The following is a 17,954-nucleotide window of genomic DNA, read 5'->3' as shown; positions in this document are numbered from 1 at the left end:
GAGTTTATAAACTTTATAGATTCTTTGTGCTTGTGGTTCCAGAATCGTTATCTTTACCCATTCACTGAAAAAGTTTATGAACCTGGAGCTGACATTATGTTCTTCAGACTCATGAATTTAACATTTAGAGTTTTGTGCACTAATTTGCAGCTTGACTGACTTGTTCAAGTTGACACCAGTCAGAGCTGGATACATGGGAGCTGGCTGCTAACAGCTCTGTGTCAGCTGTAGAGTTATCCTAAACTTTCTGTGTCTTTAGCTGTCAGGTTGCAGGGTGGAATCTCATAGATCTTACAGTATCGCTGCTGTCATTAGATGCAGAGAGGGCTGTAAATTATAGATGATGTGTATTCTTCTGATGTGTTTTCCCTCCACTAACTATGCTGCGATTTTCAAGTCGCCTTCAGCTTTTTCACATCACTCTGTGCAAAGATAAGAGCTTCAGCACGGCTGCTTGTTATCGCATCTGTTCCATATGTATGAACTGTTTTCTGTGCACGTGTCAGGACTGTAAAATACCCTCTGCCAAATGCTCATTATTCCTCCTCTGGTTTTCCATTCATGTGCACACAAAAGGTCATGGTGAACACCAGTTATTACCCTGTTGAGGGTAATCATTAGACGTGGTGCTTAGGGCCCCAAAACCATTAGGGGCCTTTCATAAAAGCTTGAATTTGAACACAAACCATAGACCAAACATATTTGCATTTGTTTATTCAAAATGAAAACTCCTGTTAGCAGTGAGGATGCTTCTATCAGAAAATAGGCCTGAAATGAGCCTGGGGCCGCTCTGCTCTGAATCATACCGGTTTACAGGTAATACAGATAAGTTCCATTCACGTTGCATTAATATAACTTTTGTAACACGTTTCTTATTTGCTATCCATCAACATGATGTTTTATCATCCTTATATATATATATATATATATTTTTTTATCAATTTCTATAAATACAGACCCTATGGGGTTCCTCAAGGCTGTGTTCTCGGGCCATTTTTCTACATTTCTGAGCTCAGATTATATTATGCCATTACTTTGCTAATGACAGCTTTATATTCAAAGCACAATATGAAATTTGGAGTTGGTATGTCCCTGATATCACTGATTAGATGGAGCAGATTTTAAGCAGAAAAGACAGGAGATTGTTGCTTTTGGTCCCAAACTCAAAACATGGTAACAAAGCATGTAAGGGACCCATGGGCTGAGCTGTCGGGCTGAATCCCTCAGGTCATCTACAGCCTGAATACTTGAATACTGGATACTTCAGTTCTGAGCCTGACATTTGCTAAGACTTTCCAAGGTGCACTAAACAGTGTAATTTCATAATTACTGTATAAGATATCTGGTATTAATTATCTGTCTTAAGCAGAATAAACTCAATGAATTACACTGTGCCTACTCCCTGTTAGTAAAAGAATAGTAGAACCAATATCTATACCAATCCCTTTCATGACTGGAAGTACTCGCTAATGATGTTACTTCCAGTTTTGGCTTGAAAAAGAAGGTAACTTCTGATAGATTTACTTTTAATAGGTTTTCTTTACAGCACACTTTAGAAAAGGGAGAGAAAATGCACTACACATCTAGAGGAAATTTAATTAATCTGGATCTTTACAGTTGTTAAAGACGCCTTGTAAAGCTAGATCAGTATATTTAGAATATTTAATAACGGAGAACGGAAATATTTTACTGGTTTCTAGCCTGAAAACCTGAGACGTACCAAAGCTGTTGGTTTATATAAATGTAAACTGAACTGTTTGAAACTTTTCTTTCTTTGATATCTGTATTTTGACTTTCTTTTCTTATACAATGCTGGTTTGTTTTTCCTCTCTGTGGTTGCTTTGATGTCCTGTGAAGCCCTTTGGATCGCTGTGTTGATGAACGATGCTGAATAAATAAACCTGCCCTCCCTTCGCATCAGTTCAGGGATCCTGTCAGCTGTCTTTGTTAATGAGGGGAGATGAAGCTGCTGCCGCTAGAGAACAGGTGAAGAGCTTAGTTTTTTTTTTTTTTTTCCTTTTTCTGAGGGATGCTGGGTGAATAAAGATGATCAGCTTGCAGCATAACAACAGCTCTTTTAAGACATCTGAGAACATTTATCAGCTTCACTGTGGTCTCTGAGGGTCAGAGGTAAAAACAAGCAGAATTCAGAGGTTTTTTCATCATTTTGTTGGATGAGCAATAAAATAAAGGCCTTTTTATATTCCCTCAAAGCCTTGCATTAAATAGAGCTCCAGGATGCCTTAGAGGTCCGTTTTCTCTATCTAGTTATTGTTTTTATGGATTTCATCCAATCACTGCTGAAGATCAATTATATACTTTTGGGAACTAAAAGAAAATAAACATTGATCTTCTTTAACCACAGAGCAATAAGGGAAATGCTTCATTGAGGAATTAAGGAAAGTTTTAGCAAATTAAAAGAAAGCTCTGTACTTGTGACAGTGTAATGACAATAAAAAAAAAAGCTGTCTGATGTGAGAATAACTGTACACTTGTCTCAGGAGACTGAGACTAGGCACCATGAGGCCGGAGGAACATCATCTCCACCACCTCATGGAGGCACACGGTGAGACTGACTAATAGGTCAGGACAATTTCACTTAAAACTGCAGCTTCTCCTCCAAGTGTCAGCAAGCCGTCAACTTGTCGAAAACAAGCTTCTGCTACTGGTGTGGTCCTCTGTGTGTTCTGAGCTGGGTCTTTTCTCCATGTGTTCTTGCTGGAACAGATGGAACCTCCATGATGTGTGGGTTTGCTGTAGTACCTGCTCTTACTAATATGAGCTCACTGATGTCTGTTTGTGTTGTTTTTTTTTTAGGGTAGAGCTGATGACACTGATGCTGTGCATACTTGGTTGGATCCTTCCTCCGACCAGCAGGACAGGAGATGTTCGCCTGAAATTACATATCTGATTAAATCAAGTGTATAATTACTGTATAAGCTAGAAATGTAAAAAAAATATATATGATACAAAGTGATAAAATATTTATCAAGCAGAACCACTATTTTTATTGTCATAATTTTTGATTTATTGGTGACCAAACAGCAAAAATCATAATTTTCAGGCCTCAAAATTTTTTCAAATCTGAAAACATGATGAAAACCCTCTCTGAAACTCTCGATTAAGCCTCTGAATGTAGAGAACTGCATCTTCACAATAACTGCAGCAAATTTGGACTGACTCAGTTGAAGCATACTTGTTTCATAAAGGTTTTAGTGGACAATATGGCAGCTGGACCTGTAATTTTCTAAACATTCCAAAATATCTTTTTCTAATAGAAATGAATCTAGTCTAATAAAAGTGCAGATTTCCATGCTATCGCTACTCTTGCATACAAAAAATTTTTTTTTCATAATATTTCATCTAAATGTATCATTATTGGCAGCATATCAATACACTGTACACTACCCACACGTTTCTGTACACACTATTCAATACACTGAATAGCAAATAAGATGTACCGTATATTTTGTTCTGATTACAAGATACTCATTCAGAGCTCAGTCATCTAGAATGGACTCAGAATAGAGCCGCTGCTCCTCCACATCGAGAGGAGCCAGTTGAGGTGGCTCAGGCATCTGATTAGGATGCCTCCTGGACGTCTCCCTGGTGAGGTGTTCCAGGCACGTCCCACCTGGAGGAGGCCCAGGGGGAGACCCAGGACACGCTGGTCAGACTATGTTTCTTGGCTGGCCTGGGAGCGCCTTGGGGTTCCCCCGGAGGAGCTGGCCCAAGTGGCTGGGGAGAGAGACGTCTGGGCATCCCTGCTGAAGCTGCTACCCCCACTACCCGACCTCAGATAAGCGTAAGAGGATGGATGGATGGTTAAAAGATACTTGTCTATACAACATAGATTGGCAGATAGAAAGGATATGTTTTTCAGCTGTAACTGTAATGTGTATTAGTAAAGTGGGAAAAATGTAAAAGCTTTATAAAGTTGCCAAAATAAATCCAGATGCAGTAGTTACAGTTTTGAGAGGATCTGTCTAAAATGGGTTAAAAAAAAAATTTGTTATAACGGGATCAGCATTGTTTCCTACTTTATTTTTGTGTCCATTTTTTGAAATAGCAGACATGTAATGTAAATGAGCTGAAAATAGCGTGCCTTCCGAAAGTATAATCCCAATTTCAGGCTTCAGACATAAAGATTTGAACTTTTTTTTTTGGTGAAGAATGTGGCCTACATGGATGTTTTAAACTTTTTAACAAAGAGACAAAATACAAAATAGAAATAAAACCAATGAAAACTCAAGATGAAACTTAAACAGAACCGTAACCATGACAGCTGCTAACTCAGTTTCTGCACAATCAAAGAAACTAGATACTCAGAAAGTCCCTATATATGAAAGGATTTAAATATAAGGTGAAGCTTTATTAAATTAAAATGTTATAAATCAGTAAAATAATGTGTATTAATTTTTACCATTTTGGTTTTAAATAAAAATAAAAGGAGTATTTTTATGTTAAAGTGATTACACTTTTTTTTAGCTTTGTTTTCATAAAATTGATGTGAAGCTGTACACTTGTTTTTTTTGAAGCAATTAAAAAAAAATTATATTTTTTTAATTGTAACAACACAGGGATCACAATATTCTAGTAGAACAAAAGACTGTATAATCCCAGGAAAATAATGTAATCCATGTAGGTGAAGTCAGTATAACACTGTAAAGATAAAGAACATGTTTAAGGCAGCCAGCTGTCAGTCAGTGTTCAGATGATATGAGGAGCTTCTTCAGATCACAGATGCTTCTAACGGATAAAATGAAGTCTTTGTTTCTGAACATAATGAGCAAATCACAGGAACATTCAGCCTTTGAATTCACAGAGCGCTTTTCTTTAGGCACGCTGTTATTGAACCAGTGTCCTTGCTCCATCATCTCTCTTCTCAGTCTGTGTTCAAGGCTGAACTCTCCCACAGTACAGCTCCTCAGATCATGGCGTCACCTACAGTTCTCCTCTATCTCAGCTCCCTGCAGTAATGAGCTTTTCCCACTGCAGACAATTTACTTAAATAGACGAGTTGTAGAAACACGCTGTGTTAGACTGAAATGTAACAGCAGTACCAACATGTGAAAAGTAATTTGATTCCTTTTTCAATAAAAAAAAAAAAAACAAATGCAGTTTTTAACTATTTTTTATGGAACATTGTGACTCAACACTGGTGCCATCAGACGTTTCATCTGTCAGAGTAGATATTAATCAATAGGGTAACAACCCCTGATAAATGGGTTCAACTCCTCAGCAGTTGGTGTTAATGCTCCTAAAGTTTAAAGTAACCGACTGTTATTAATCTAGACGGACAACTTTTATCATGAGAACAAGATTAAAACAAAATGTTTAAATCCAACATTTCATCTGTTGTTTTCAGTGCATAAACAGTATTATGTTCTATTCTTGGTTCTTTTGTCCTCTCCCTTTCCTCTTTAAAATTATAACGTTTGGTGTGCTATATACCAGCTAGTGAGGAGTGCAACTGTTACAATTCAGACTGAGGACCCGGATACAACCAGAACCCAACGGGTAATAACTTTAAAAAGTTTATTGAAGAAACTTTGCAGGTGATTCAGGATCAGGGGAACCAGAGCCTCTGGGGGGGAGAGAACAGGTTAGTGACTGAGATGGATGATAAAAAGTTCAGACTGCAAAGCCACTAACCTTCTTTAATAAACAGGCGGGGTGTCTTGGTTCCTGAAACTTTATTTCCTTGAGAGTTATTTCTCACTGATGCTTGGTAGGTAATCATGGTCAAAGGAGGTCCAGGGTCAGAGCCAGGTGATCAGATATCCAGGGAATCCAAAACAGAATCCAGGAACAAAGTCAGGGCACAGAAACAGGTCTGGGATCCAGGCGACACAAAAAGCAGATCCAACAGGGGCTCGGCAGGCTCAATAATCGGGAGGCAGAAACGGGTGAGAATCAGGTAAACAGACAGAGAAAAAGGCTGGATGCTTACTAACCAAGGCTTTCAGGCAATCTGGCACTGCCAACTAGTCAGAGGCTTGTTTAAGAAGGCTGGCAAACAGGTGAGAGGAAGCAGTAATAATTAGGCTGAGCAGCAGCAGCACAGGAGGGCCAAATGAACAGTCAGAGCAGAAGGGAGAGGGGAATGAAATCACAAATGCAGGCCAGAAACATAACAGCAACAGCTTTTTTAGATTCATATTCTAACATTTGTGCTTCGTATTTGTATTTTTGTGAAGTTTTAACTTTATAACTTGTATTCATAGCCTCTAGACTTGTATTTTCATACATAAAACATCTGATGTCCTGTAAGTTTAATGGCTGCCGGTGTTGAAACCTTATTTCGTTATATCCTAACTCAAAAGTTGCTGTTCCGGATTCTCTTTAAAACTCTGCCATCTTCAAGCCAAAACATCACAGGACTCCTACCCTAACGTAAATAAGTCTATGGTGAAATACATATGACCTCTAGGGTCACAATATATGATGTAACATGTAACACCGGTGTCACACTGCCTCCATCTGAGGCATTATGTTTTTCTTTTGTGTTTTGCTTCCTCTGACTGAAGGATTATAACACCAGACTGAATAATCTAGTAGATTACTTCATCCCTCTTATTCCAAAGCTTTGCAGTCTCATTTAAAGTTCCCACCAACATGTTCAAAGGTTAAGCAGCTGTATCAAAGGTGACTGTCAGTCACAGGGAGTCAGGACAAACACTGAAAACTCTGCAATCAACTAAACTCACGAAGCTCCCATAAGAATCCTGCTGTTTGAGTTGGTAAGCGCCCTCCCTGATAAAACCAGAGAAACTGTCACATTTAATCTGAAGAGATTGGCCTCATCCTCCTCTGAGGAATTTCCCCCTCATATCATCACCGCTCTTTTGATTAGAGAAACGCAGGAGAGCAATCCCTGCCAGCTCTCAATCGATTTCTGCCACTTTTCATTTGCATAAATAGCAGCCAGATGGGAGAGGAAGCAGCAACAATGAGGAGATTTACCACAAAAAAAAAGCACTGCAGGGGAAATTGGTGTCATCAGCCCATCGAGTTTAAACCAGTTAAACAATTTGAGTCTCCTATCCAAGCGTTGTTCCCTGCAGCCTAAATGGTTTGGAGAAATTATATCTACAGATTTTCCAAGAATCTGAAGCTCATCTTTGTGAAAAAAAAAGTTCTAATTTGATTTTCTGCATAAACAACCAATAGAAACACTGACCTTGCTCATGGCTGGTGAACAGATTAAACCGAAACACTCCTCAGACTGAACACAGTCATATTTTGAAATGCTTCACATTTTCATGCTAAATATAGAACAGGGGTGCACAAGTCCAGTCCTCAAGAGCTGCCATCCTGTAGCCTTTAGATGCATGTCTTCTCTAACACACCTGAAAGGCTCATTCCCCTCATTTAGCCCAGCAGAAGCATGATAAGGAGCCACTCATTTGATTCAGGTGTGTTAAAAATGGGATGCAGCATCAGAAAGTTGCTGGATAGTAGCCCCTGTTCTAGAATGTATTCACAAAGTGCCTCTTTGTTTTTGTTTTTTTTTGCATATATTCTTTACCTTCTTTGCTGGGAGTTTTCAAAACTTGGTTACACTTTTATAATACCAATAAATATGTTTGCCGTTGAAGATTAATCTGATTTTATTCTTTTTTTTTTTTTCTTCTGGGGCTATAATGCCACTAAAATGCATAAAGTCTAATTTCTGATTTGTACCTTGCAGGAAAAAGTTCCCCTCATGCGGCAGAGATGTCTGATTCGTGCTCATGCTTTTTTTTTTTTTCTCTGCGCACTCAGCCAAAGTGCGCACCTGTGACGCAAATGTCTGCTGCGCCATGTGCGCACTTTACTGAACCTTTCTCGGATTTTTTAATCATCCATTTTAACATAGAACCTGAAGCAATGAAATCCATCTTTCCTCTTCTTGCTGATGAAATAACCCAGACTGGAGGCTGAATCCAGCGGTGATGAGGTGACTGAACAGATGCTGCAGCCGTCCCGTCCCGACCCCGCTGGTGTTTCTGCAGACAGGGGGAGGAAAAGGAGGGAGGAGGAGGAGGGGGAGGGATTCACTGACATCAGCATCGCGGCTCCGCGCAGCACCGAGCAGGCTGCCCGTCTGCAGGACCACTCTCCCCCGGATCTACCTGGATCTCTGCGGGCTGCAGGCGCGGCTCTGGCGGACGGTGGGCGCACGGCGGCGGCTGAACAGTGCGCAAAGAGCGGCGTCCTTTCAGCGGTAAGTTTGCGTCATATGTGTGTGGGAAGCAGACTGGCGCATTTTCTGAATATGCCTGGCTGACCTGCTGGGAGGATCCTGCTGCATTTTTCATGACTCAGAAGGTCATTCCAGTTTACTCAGAGTTTCTTCTATTCCTGTCTCCCACATTCAGCCCTGAGCTACATTAATGATGCATGATCTGTCATTTTAACCGGATTAAAGAATAAAAGGTTAATATTTGAACTTATATTTCAGTTTTCAGGAGCAGGAAGCTGCAGGAGGATAGGAGTCCAAATCCTGCAGTGTGCTGGTTTTCCTCAGGTGTGTGTGGATGTGTGTGAGTGTGCATCATTGAGTGTTTGGGTTATCCTCTGGATGTCCTGCTTCAGTCTGCAGTAACACCTCATCTGATGGAAACCTTCAGGCCTCCCACTGGAACAGACCAGTCAGACATGATGGAAACTTTCCAGCCTATCTGCAGTATTCCTCTCATCTAGAGAAGTTAGATTTTCTTTCAATTTGGGAGCAAAGCTTCTACCTCAGGACTGAATCCTGTTTACCGGCTGGTCCTGCTCAGCCCAGATCCTAGAAAGGAGCAGCATTTCCAGGATCACTTTAGGAACGTCTGACATTTTTTATGAAGTTGCTCTTATCTCAGGGATAATCTGTTTCCAGCTGTGCATGACATGGCATCTGAAGGTTTCCGGTACCGCGCACTCTTTGAATACAGAAAGGAGCACAAGGATGACCTCAGCCTGCAGCCGGGTGACTTTCTTACCGTCCCCAAAGCCTCAATAATATCTGGAGCTAGACTGGAGTACCAGGAGGGTGATGAACGGAGCCCCGCAGGCTGGCTGCATGGCGTCAATGAAAGGAGTGAGGAGAAGGGAAACTTTCCAGGGACCTTTGTTGAATACGTTGGGACTGTGATCCCCTGTCATCCTGGAGGGAAAAACTGTCCCGGACCTTCCCCACCAACCCCCATGGACCCGCAGGGTGTCCTGCAGCATCCTGGAGCAGCTGCAGCTTCAGGTAAGTCCAGCTGATCAGACGCGCAGGTCCTTTTCGGTTTCCAGTCGAACGCTCCAGGCTGGATTGTCGCCTCTGAGGCCAAAGCTTTATGACTGAAAGCCTTCATTTGATCAATCAAACACTTGAACCTCTGATTTTACAGCGGGCATCAGCATTAGAAGGTCCCTGCAGCCACATCTTCCTCCAGAGCCTCATCATCCTTCTGTGCTGCTCTCCTGCTTTTGCTCAGTCCCTCTTAGAGAGCACTGCATGGAGTAAAAGATATTTATTTGTTCTTTGTTGTTTCATCAGTGAGAATAAAAGTTTACAAGCAATAAAGTTCAAGTTCAAATGACACAGTATTAAGTTCATACCTGCATCCTCTGATAAAGCTGCATAGCGCCTTACTAGCAGATGGTGGTAATGCATTTGAGGGGTGTTTTAACGAGAAGAAGAGGAAGAAGTCAATAAAGTCGTCTGCTTCTTCTTTTCATTTAATTGTCCCTAGAAAACAAGCTTCAGATGCATTACTGCCACAAACTGGTAAATAGTTTAACAGTTAAATCTGGGGGTAGAATTGTACTAATGAATGTTTGATTTGAAATTGTAATTTTTTTATTCAAACGCCTAAATTTCTTATTGTTCTGATATATTTCTGTGTGGAACTTGTATATTTCTGATTCGCACTCGGAAATTTCTGATTTATATTTATAAGTTTCTTATTTATTCTTGTAAATTGGTAATTTGTTCTCTGAAATCTCTGAAAAGTAATCATTTCTGATCTTTACTCAATTTTACTAAACTGCTGATTCCAAGTTGTATTTTTGTAAGATGTAACTTTGTATTTATATCTTCTAAACATCCGACGTCATGTATGTATTCGCCGACAAAGAGCCAAAACAAACTTTTACCAACTCCCACACATACCATTAGCTGTTATCCTATAGCGCTTTCATGGTTTTAGTTCAGCAGAAGAGGTCAAAGGTCTTAAGGCTGGTTTATGCTGAGAAAGCAGGTCTTCTGCGTGTGTCGCACTTAACGCAGATATGCCTCGGCCCCTTCCACAGACACTCTGGTCCACCTCTCCAACATTGTAGGTGACCGTAGACAGTGCTGCAGACAGGAGGCCTCTGATTAGAGAAAACTACATCCGATCTACACTATGCGTATTTCCTGTTTGGTATCTTACTGGCTTGTTTTGTTTGTATTATCGCCATTGTGGAAAACGACTCTTGAAGTTGAACCAGCTGGAAGAGTGAGGTGCGCGAGACCTCTGGGACCCTTTTCCCACCTGGATCCCCGCTTTTTTTTTGCCCTCATGTTAATCAGCTTTCAATTAAAATCAGCTGCTGGAGCAAGGAAACCTCTAAAACCTGCAGGACAGGGGGCCTTGAGGACCGAGTTTGGGGATGCCTGTTCTAGATCATTGTTGGTAAACTTGGTACAGATCGTTCTATGAGGTTTCCTCTGTTCTATATTTTTAATCAGATGGAAAATGATGTGAGAGGGAAAAGAAAAGTCATGCTTTGCTAAAAAGACTGTAATGTCTGGAGGGGATTATGATTTATTTAGCTCCCATCAACACAGATTTATTTTGGAAATGTAGCCAATAATTGTGCTGCCATGTTTTCTGGGAACACTAACGATGACAGATTGCTGTTAAATAGAGATTTATTAGAGCTGAGCCCTTTCTGTGTTTGGAAACACCAGCATGTTGTTATGGCATCATGTTTCTTTTATCCCAGAAGCTGGAAGAAGTTTTGTTTCACACTTCGATGCTTTTTCTATTTAGTGTTTATGAATTTCTCAGGATCCGCTGCACTTCCGGTTGGGCTGATATGGACTCAGGTGCTGGAGGCTGATTGGTTCCCAGGTGGAGAAGTCCCTGAAGGTCTGAAGGCTTTGGTTTCAGAGTCAGTGGTTTAATGCAAAATCTGACCTTAATATATTTTTAATATGCTGCCTTTTTGTAAAGTTCAGAGTTTTTATTCTGTGTAATAGAAAGAATTTTACTGACTCACGATTTTACACCTAAATCCTGCCAGGGTGACTCAGCAAAAGATCTGCAGGTTTGAGAAGAGATGAAGGACAGAGTATGTCAGGGGAACCAGCCTTAACCGACCCGATTTCACTGACAGTCATGAAAAATATAACTTTTTTCAGTTGCAAGTCTGGATAACAGCCAATGAGATATGGAGCCATTTTCTTAAAAAAAAAAAAACAATTTAATATTGATTTAAAAAATATAAAAGCCTGAGAAGAAAGGCCACATTAGAATCCTCTACAAACTGCTGAACGTCTTTAAGCCAGTTCCATGAAAATCCTGCTATATAAAATTTTTTTAATTATTGTTTAAAAAGACAACTATTTTTCTGCACTTCCAAGCTGAACAGATAAAATGCACATTAACCAGGTGATCATCTCTTCCTCCTCATATTTCAGTCCACTGCTCATTTGCCCAACCAGTAATACATCCGGGTCACGCTCTTTTACTTAAAAAAAACAACAACTAAATTACCCTTTTTGCTCCCTAAAAATAGTAAACATTATAGAATACAATGTGTCAAAGGTTAATAATGTATAAATAAATGCCTTAAAATCCTTTCTGTTTTATCTGTTTGTGCCCGATCTGTACCTGAAATGGGATCCTATGCTACTACCGGGAGCTAACTTTTTTGGCTTTGGACTTAAACATATATAGTCTTTTTTAGTTTTATTTTTTTCTTTCGTGTTATCCTTATGGTATACAGTGAGCAATCTATAAAAAGAATTAACCAAATAAAAAGATAAACATGGTTCAATCATATTTTGCCAGATTACTCTGAGCATGTCTGATGATGTCACACAAGTTATTTAACGGAGAATCAAATTGTCCCATAAAAAAATGACATATGCTGTTTAGCATTCTTTAGTGATTTAAGGATAGAAAGTTATTATACTAAAAGTACTTTTAGTACAATAACTACATTATTTGTGGTCACCTAGATGAATATCTGCTTGCACAAATGAGCCGATAGTACTGAGGCAATGTGCAGTGGTGACATTGCCTCCTTATTGCCTTTATTTTTCCATGATTAACTTTCATACCTTCAAGAAGACAAACACACCTAAGCCTGAAACACTATATTCACAATCAGCCATAAGTGTTGACAGCAGTAATGTTTGAACCAAGCCTTTATCTCAGTGAGGATCAGCTCAGTTAAAACAAAATGAATCAGTCTACACATCCCATAATGTCCAAGGGTGGCTCCCTGTCGCTGGTGACTAGGTCACCCGCTGCTCTTACTGAAAGGCTGCTCTCAGCTCTTCTACTCTGACTGTAGGTTAAAGCTGCTGCTTTGTGAGCATCATCATTTCTCTACTTTTCCTCATTCATCAGACACTAAAGTTTGAGACATTTGCCAGAATGACTTCTGCAGTGTACTGGTCATTCAAAGCTGGTCATGTTTTCACGTTATCATAGGTGCTCGTGTAGCTAAAACTTACCCTGCTGCAGCTGAGCTGCTTGTAGCTGCAGAGTGCAGCTCCCTCAGTCAGTGTCAAACACTGTCACCTAACAATGCAACGTCTATCGAAATACTGGAAGCATGCCATTTATCGGTTATTGAATAAAACTAGATTGCAAGATGTGTTGATATTGATTTATTGTCACAAACCAAACAAACCTGATCCTCTGATTCCAGTGAATTTGGGAAAAAAGCAACAGAAACTAAATGATGTGAAGCAGCATTCAGAATAAGTTACAGGATGATGAGGATTTATTCTTGAAGGAAGAAAGTTTCCTTGTCTTAAGTGTTAATTTTATAACTTCTCAGTCTGTTTTTCAAACTGGTCTAATACCAGATTCCAGACCATCAAGGTTCATTTAGAGACAATGCATACTGACTAGCGGCCTTCAGGAGCGCTAAACCAGGAAGCTACAGGCCTAGCTCTGTTAATAGGTAAAAGTTACACAGTATTGTTTTAGTGTCAAAACACAAGAGCTGAAGGCTTTTAGTACTTTAGTGGCCGATGTGACCCTAAGCAAAGTTCTGCTCTTCAAGCCCAGCCTAGTTTTTGTTCCAGGAACCTCACAGGGATCTGTCTCTTCCTTATGAATACAGACTCAGACTGAGTGCTTAGGTTCTGGCTGTTCTATAAATAAAAAGAAAAAAAATCTCCAAGGATTGCATCCTTCTTTAGTTTTTTTAATGAAATCATCTAAACTCCATGATTCTTGCTGCTGTTGGTTGAACTCTTTAATGTCTCAGATCCTGGTTCTTCTTCTCTGAACCGGAGCTAAAAAAGGATGAATCAGGGAGATCAACTGCCCTTCAGTGAACTTCCAGTTTCCTCCGCTGCACAGGATTGATTTCATTAAATGCCAGAACCAAAAGTCTTTGTGTGTCTGCTAGAATAAAATAAAATAGAATAGAAAATCCTTTTATTGTCCCACAATGGGAAAATACTGGTGTTTACAGCAGTAAAAAGATTATAGAAAAAAATGGTAGGAGAAAGACAGCATGGAGGGCAGCATGACTCTATTCATCACTGGAGTGATGTACACCGCTGGTCCATATTTCAGGCTGCTGCAGTTGAACAAAACCATGTAAAGAGGAAACATGTATGAAGTGCAGGAGTGTCAGGATTTCAGGAGGTTTCCACTCTTGTGAAACCTTCAGCATCTCACTGAAGGCGTTTTGTCCAGTTTCACATCCTCCTTTTATTGTCAGCTAATGTGTGAGACTGATATGCAGATGTGCAAACTCATTGTTTTGATCTTAGTGAATTTCTAAACAGTGTAAACATAATATTCCACGAATTACAGAAAATCAGGCAGAAAAATGTCATTAACAACAAAAGGTTTGTTATCTGAACCACAAATATCTACAGATCTCTATATTTCACGTTCTTAAAACATTCCTTTGGTAAAATATTCCTCCCACTCCTCTGATTTGAAACTATCCGCTGGTGTTTTACATCTGACACGTGGAGAGGAGGCGCTCTGATCTCCGGAGGTCTCCTCCTTTATGCCGACGCCTGTTTACTGACCCCATAAAAAGCTCGCAGCGTTTTACGAGCCGCTTGCTGCATTTTAATGTCCTCTGAAGTGTGGAGATGAACTCGGCTATGACTCGTTTGACCACCTTCATTTCAGTAATCATAGGCGCCATAAAAGTAATTCATGCCGCACATTTCCTTTGTGTCCCTGAGGCTGCGACATGTTTCAGGGTTGGATGAGTTACAGCGGTGTTGGTGTAAACCAGCAGCTTGTAGAATGGTGGCCGTTTTATCGATGCTTCTACTGAGGGTTCAGTTTACCTATGGAGGCTCCTTCAACATCTTCAGAGTCTTTATGGCCGTCACTATATTGTTGCTCATTAAGTTGTCCAAGAAAAACAAAGACATGTTTACAAAATGTCTCCTTTCAGCAGAAAGCCTAGAAGGTCAACTTCCGACTTAATCTCTTGCTACAGGTTTTCCTCCAGAATTGTCTGATTAAGCTCCATTGGTGTTGGCATGTTGGCCAAAAAGTTCAGTTTTGCTTTAGAGGCTAGGTGACAACTTCAGGCTCAGATACAACACAGAGAGATTGCCTTCTGGACTATTAAGTTAAATTTTTGCTTGAATTTGTGGACCTGGCAGCCGGCTGGAAAGCATTACAACTTAAATGCATCATAGAATAATTCTATAGAGTATTTGGTGCTGGTCCTTAAGTTCTCTGAATAGGGTGTATAGCATTGGTTGGGCTGAAAATGGCATGTCTGCTGTTCTATGAGCCCTAATGGAAGCCTGGTTAAAAGCCCTAGAATGAAACGACAGGTTTTCTTCCTTTTTATGGTATGCTTATGAATATTTAGATGAGCTGTGCACTGATTGGTTGGTTTACAACGAGCGAAGCTGCTGAAAGATGCATCATAGCAACAAGCACTCACTCAATGAAACATCAAATTGTTGATATGGTAGGGTGACCAGACGTCCTCTTTTTCCCAGACATGTCCTACTTTTCATAACGAATTTTAAAATCGTCTGGGATTTTGGTCAGCTACAGTGCAGCAGAACCGAGCCGTGAGCTCTGGGGCTGGTTCGGGAATCCCGGCGTTTGGGGGCAGGAGTCAGCAGAGGGAAGGGCGACCGAACCTGACCCAATGACAGTAGCCTTGACACAGGCGGCCCCGTGCTTCTCCACGCACGCCTTACTGACCTCCAGCTCCTCCAGCTAAGGACAGGCAGCTAATGGCTCTCTGCTAAGGTCTGGTCCAGTCAGCGGCTCAGCAGTCGACACTTGATACCCACACCCACATGGCGTGACAAAAGTACAGGCCAGAACCAAATAAGGCAACATCCCAGAGTTTATGTCAACTCAAAGCTTCATTTGAATTAAAATGAAGTTTAGAATTGTGGGATTTGCAGAGAAAGGAGGTGTCGATGGGGTTTGGACTTCTCTGTACGTCCATTTCACCTACTGAACTATTGTTATTCATCTATGACAATATAAACTTGGTTTTGCATTCTATGATCCCTTTAAGATTAAAAAGAAAACAAACAAGTGTGCTATTTATTGGCTGGGAGGAGTTAAACTTAAGGTTCCCACCTGTAAAGGAGCATAGAGCAAGTTCCAGTCTTTCAGATGCCCCGCCCTGATAAATACTAGGAATGTCACCAGTGTTGCACATATGAAGTTTGAGTTCTGCCTAAAGGGCCACAGGCAATAAATACTCATAGAAGCAGTTTTATTTAGAACACACACACACATTATTCTCCATTGTAAACCTTTTATGTATACAGATTTAACAACGAGACCCCAATATGTCACAACCATGAGTCTTGTCCTGCTTCTGTGGCTCATGTCAACCCTTGTTACTTTGATGGTGGAATCAACCTGAGAAAGTCAACTTCTTCTCTTCAAGGTTGTGGCTACTGACGTTAAGAAAGCATCTTCAGGCTAATTGCTGTTCTAAAAGAGTTAAAGAGTTAAAATTAGTTAAGTGACATCATCATCAAATAACCAAAGCCCTAAATAACAGTGATCACAAAGAAAAGTTATCGTTCAGGATGTGTATCCAGACATTCAGTGTTTTGGGAGAATATAAATGTGTTACAATGTAGACAGGTTGGCGTCTTTTTAAGATTGAAGTTCACCTTTTTCACCACGGTTCCTTTGAAAATGGATGACAGTTATAAGAGAAAAAGTTTCTACGAAGTGTATGAGAAGAAAAGAAAGGCCTCAGAAGAGGCAAATATATTCCAAAATGCTTTGCAGGGAGAGCTTTCCTCGCAAGCGGCCTATTATCGCCATAGGGTGTCGCTAACCAACAGCGGCGACTAATACCAAAGATGGCACAGTCACCGCGCAGTGGAGGTGAACATATTTGACCAACGAGTTCACTCTAAAGTCCAGTATATAGTCCCCGCTCTATAGTGATTGAGGGATTTAGGGGTTAGAGCAGGCGTTCGAGAACAGTAAGCTTGTATGAGCAAGGGCAGCTTTTGAATACAGCGTGCAGAAGGAGAAATGGGCTCATGCATGCTCTCGCACACATATAGTAGGCGTTCCTTTTCGGGAATGGGTACATGGTTGTCTATGTGCATTTTTTTTAAAGTAGAGAGTGTGGGTCTTTTAATAAATCCGCAAAAATCCTCCACAATACCTTTAAGTTCAAACTTTGGAAGTTAGTATCTCACCTTTTAACAACAAGAGGATCATTCTTAGGTGGATCTGAGACTCAACCAAGCAGCCAGATGAACCGGAGCGCCCAGGGAGCCGCACCAGAAACGGCCAGACAATCTGACCTGAATCCCTCACTCAATAATGTCTAGTGGAGCCTTCAAAATAGAGGCAACTGTGATAAATAGATTACCACCGGGTGTAGCAGAAAAAAATCAGCTGTTGTAGAGAATTGTGTGGGTATGGCGAGTGGGAAAGAACAGGAGTTGGAAGACTCGCCAGCAGCACTTTATATGTCTGCTGTATGGGACCACTTTGCATTTAGAGTGACCTACGATGCGGCGGAAAGAAAGTTGTGGATAAAAGTGCAACAGTGTGCAAGCATTGTGCAACACGTTTTGTTTATGCTAACAGTAACATGACCAACATGTCATGCTAACCCCGAAATCCCTCATACTCTGTCAGCGCTCCGCTCCGCTGCGCTCCAGATCGGCTGCTCAAAGCAAAGCATACAGCCTCCCCCGAGGCTCCCGTCCGCTCCGCTCTGTGTTCCTTGGAGATCGTAGAGAGCATGCGCGAGATGATTAAATTCAAAGCAGCAAAACATGTGGAAATGATCCAGGGTTTCCGCGGATCATTAAAAATAATTACAATTCATTAATTTTTGGGGATTTTTTTCATTAATTTCATACATTTTTATTTTTCATTAATTTTTATAATTTAAATTTCTTTTTTTTCTGGTGTAACAATAAACATATACCGAACCGAAAACCGTGACCACGAAACCGTGGACCGAACCGAACCGTGGATTTTGTGTACCGTTCTACCCCTAATACATATATATATATATATATATACATATATATGTCAGGTTGGGTCTAAAGTGTGAAACCCAAATGCAGAACACCACAGACTCAGAGTAAAAGTTCAAACTGTTTATTGAAGAGAAAACACAATAATGTTATGCGGGCTCAGATGCAGGAATGGATCCAGGAACCGGTAACACAGGACTCTCTGTAGAGAGGGACAGTTTGGTTAGCCAAGAGACTGGAGTATCTTGTCAGAGTCTTAGAGTTGATCTGTACCTGATGTGGTTCAGACAGA

At 40.6% G+C, this 17,954-nt stretch overlaps 1 protein-coding gene across 1 annotated transcript in view; it reads left to right on the top strand.

Annotated features, from left to right (window-relative positions):
• Positions 1-7,853: 7,853 nt before the first annotated feature.
• LOC107099901 (phosphatidylinositol 3-kinase regulatory subunit alpha-like) overlaps positions 7,854-17,954 on the top strand; it is a 101,288-nt gene continuing 91,187 nt past the window's right edge. Inside the window, exons 1-2 of the mRNA XM_015398198.1 lie at positions 7,854-8,209; positions 8,454-9,223. Of these exons, the coding sequence (XP_015253684.1) occupies positions 8,878-9,223 (346 nt within the window). The 5' untranslated portion in view covers positions 7,854-8,209; positions 8,454-8,877. The remainder of the gene's footprint in view (positions 8,210-8,453; positions 9,224-17,954) is intronic.

This window comes from Cyprinodon variegatus, unplaced genomic scaffold (assembly GCF_000732505.1).
Source record: "Cyprinodon variegatus isolate N-32 unplaced genomic scaffold, C_variegatus-1.0 Scaffold917, whole genome shotgun sequence".
Lineage (NCBI taxonomy): Eukaryota > Metazoa > Chordata > Actinopteri > Cyprinodontiformes > Cyprinodontidae > Cyprinodon > Cyprinodon variegatus.
This window is presented reverse-complemented; position numbering and strand designations above follow the sequence as displayed.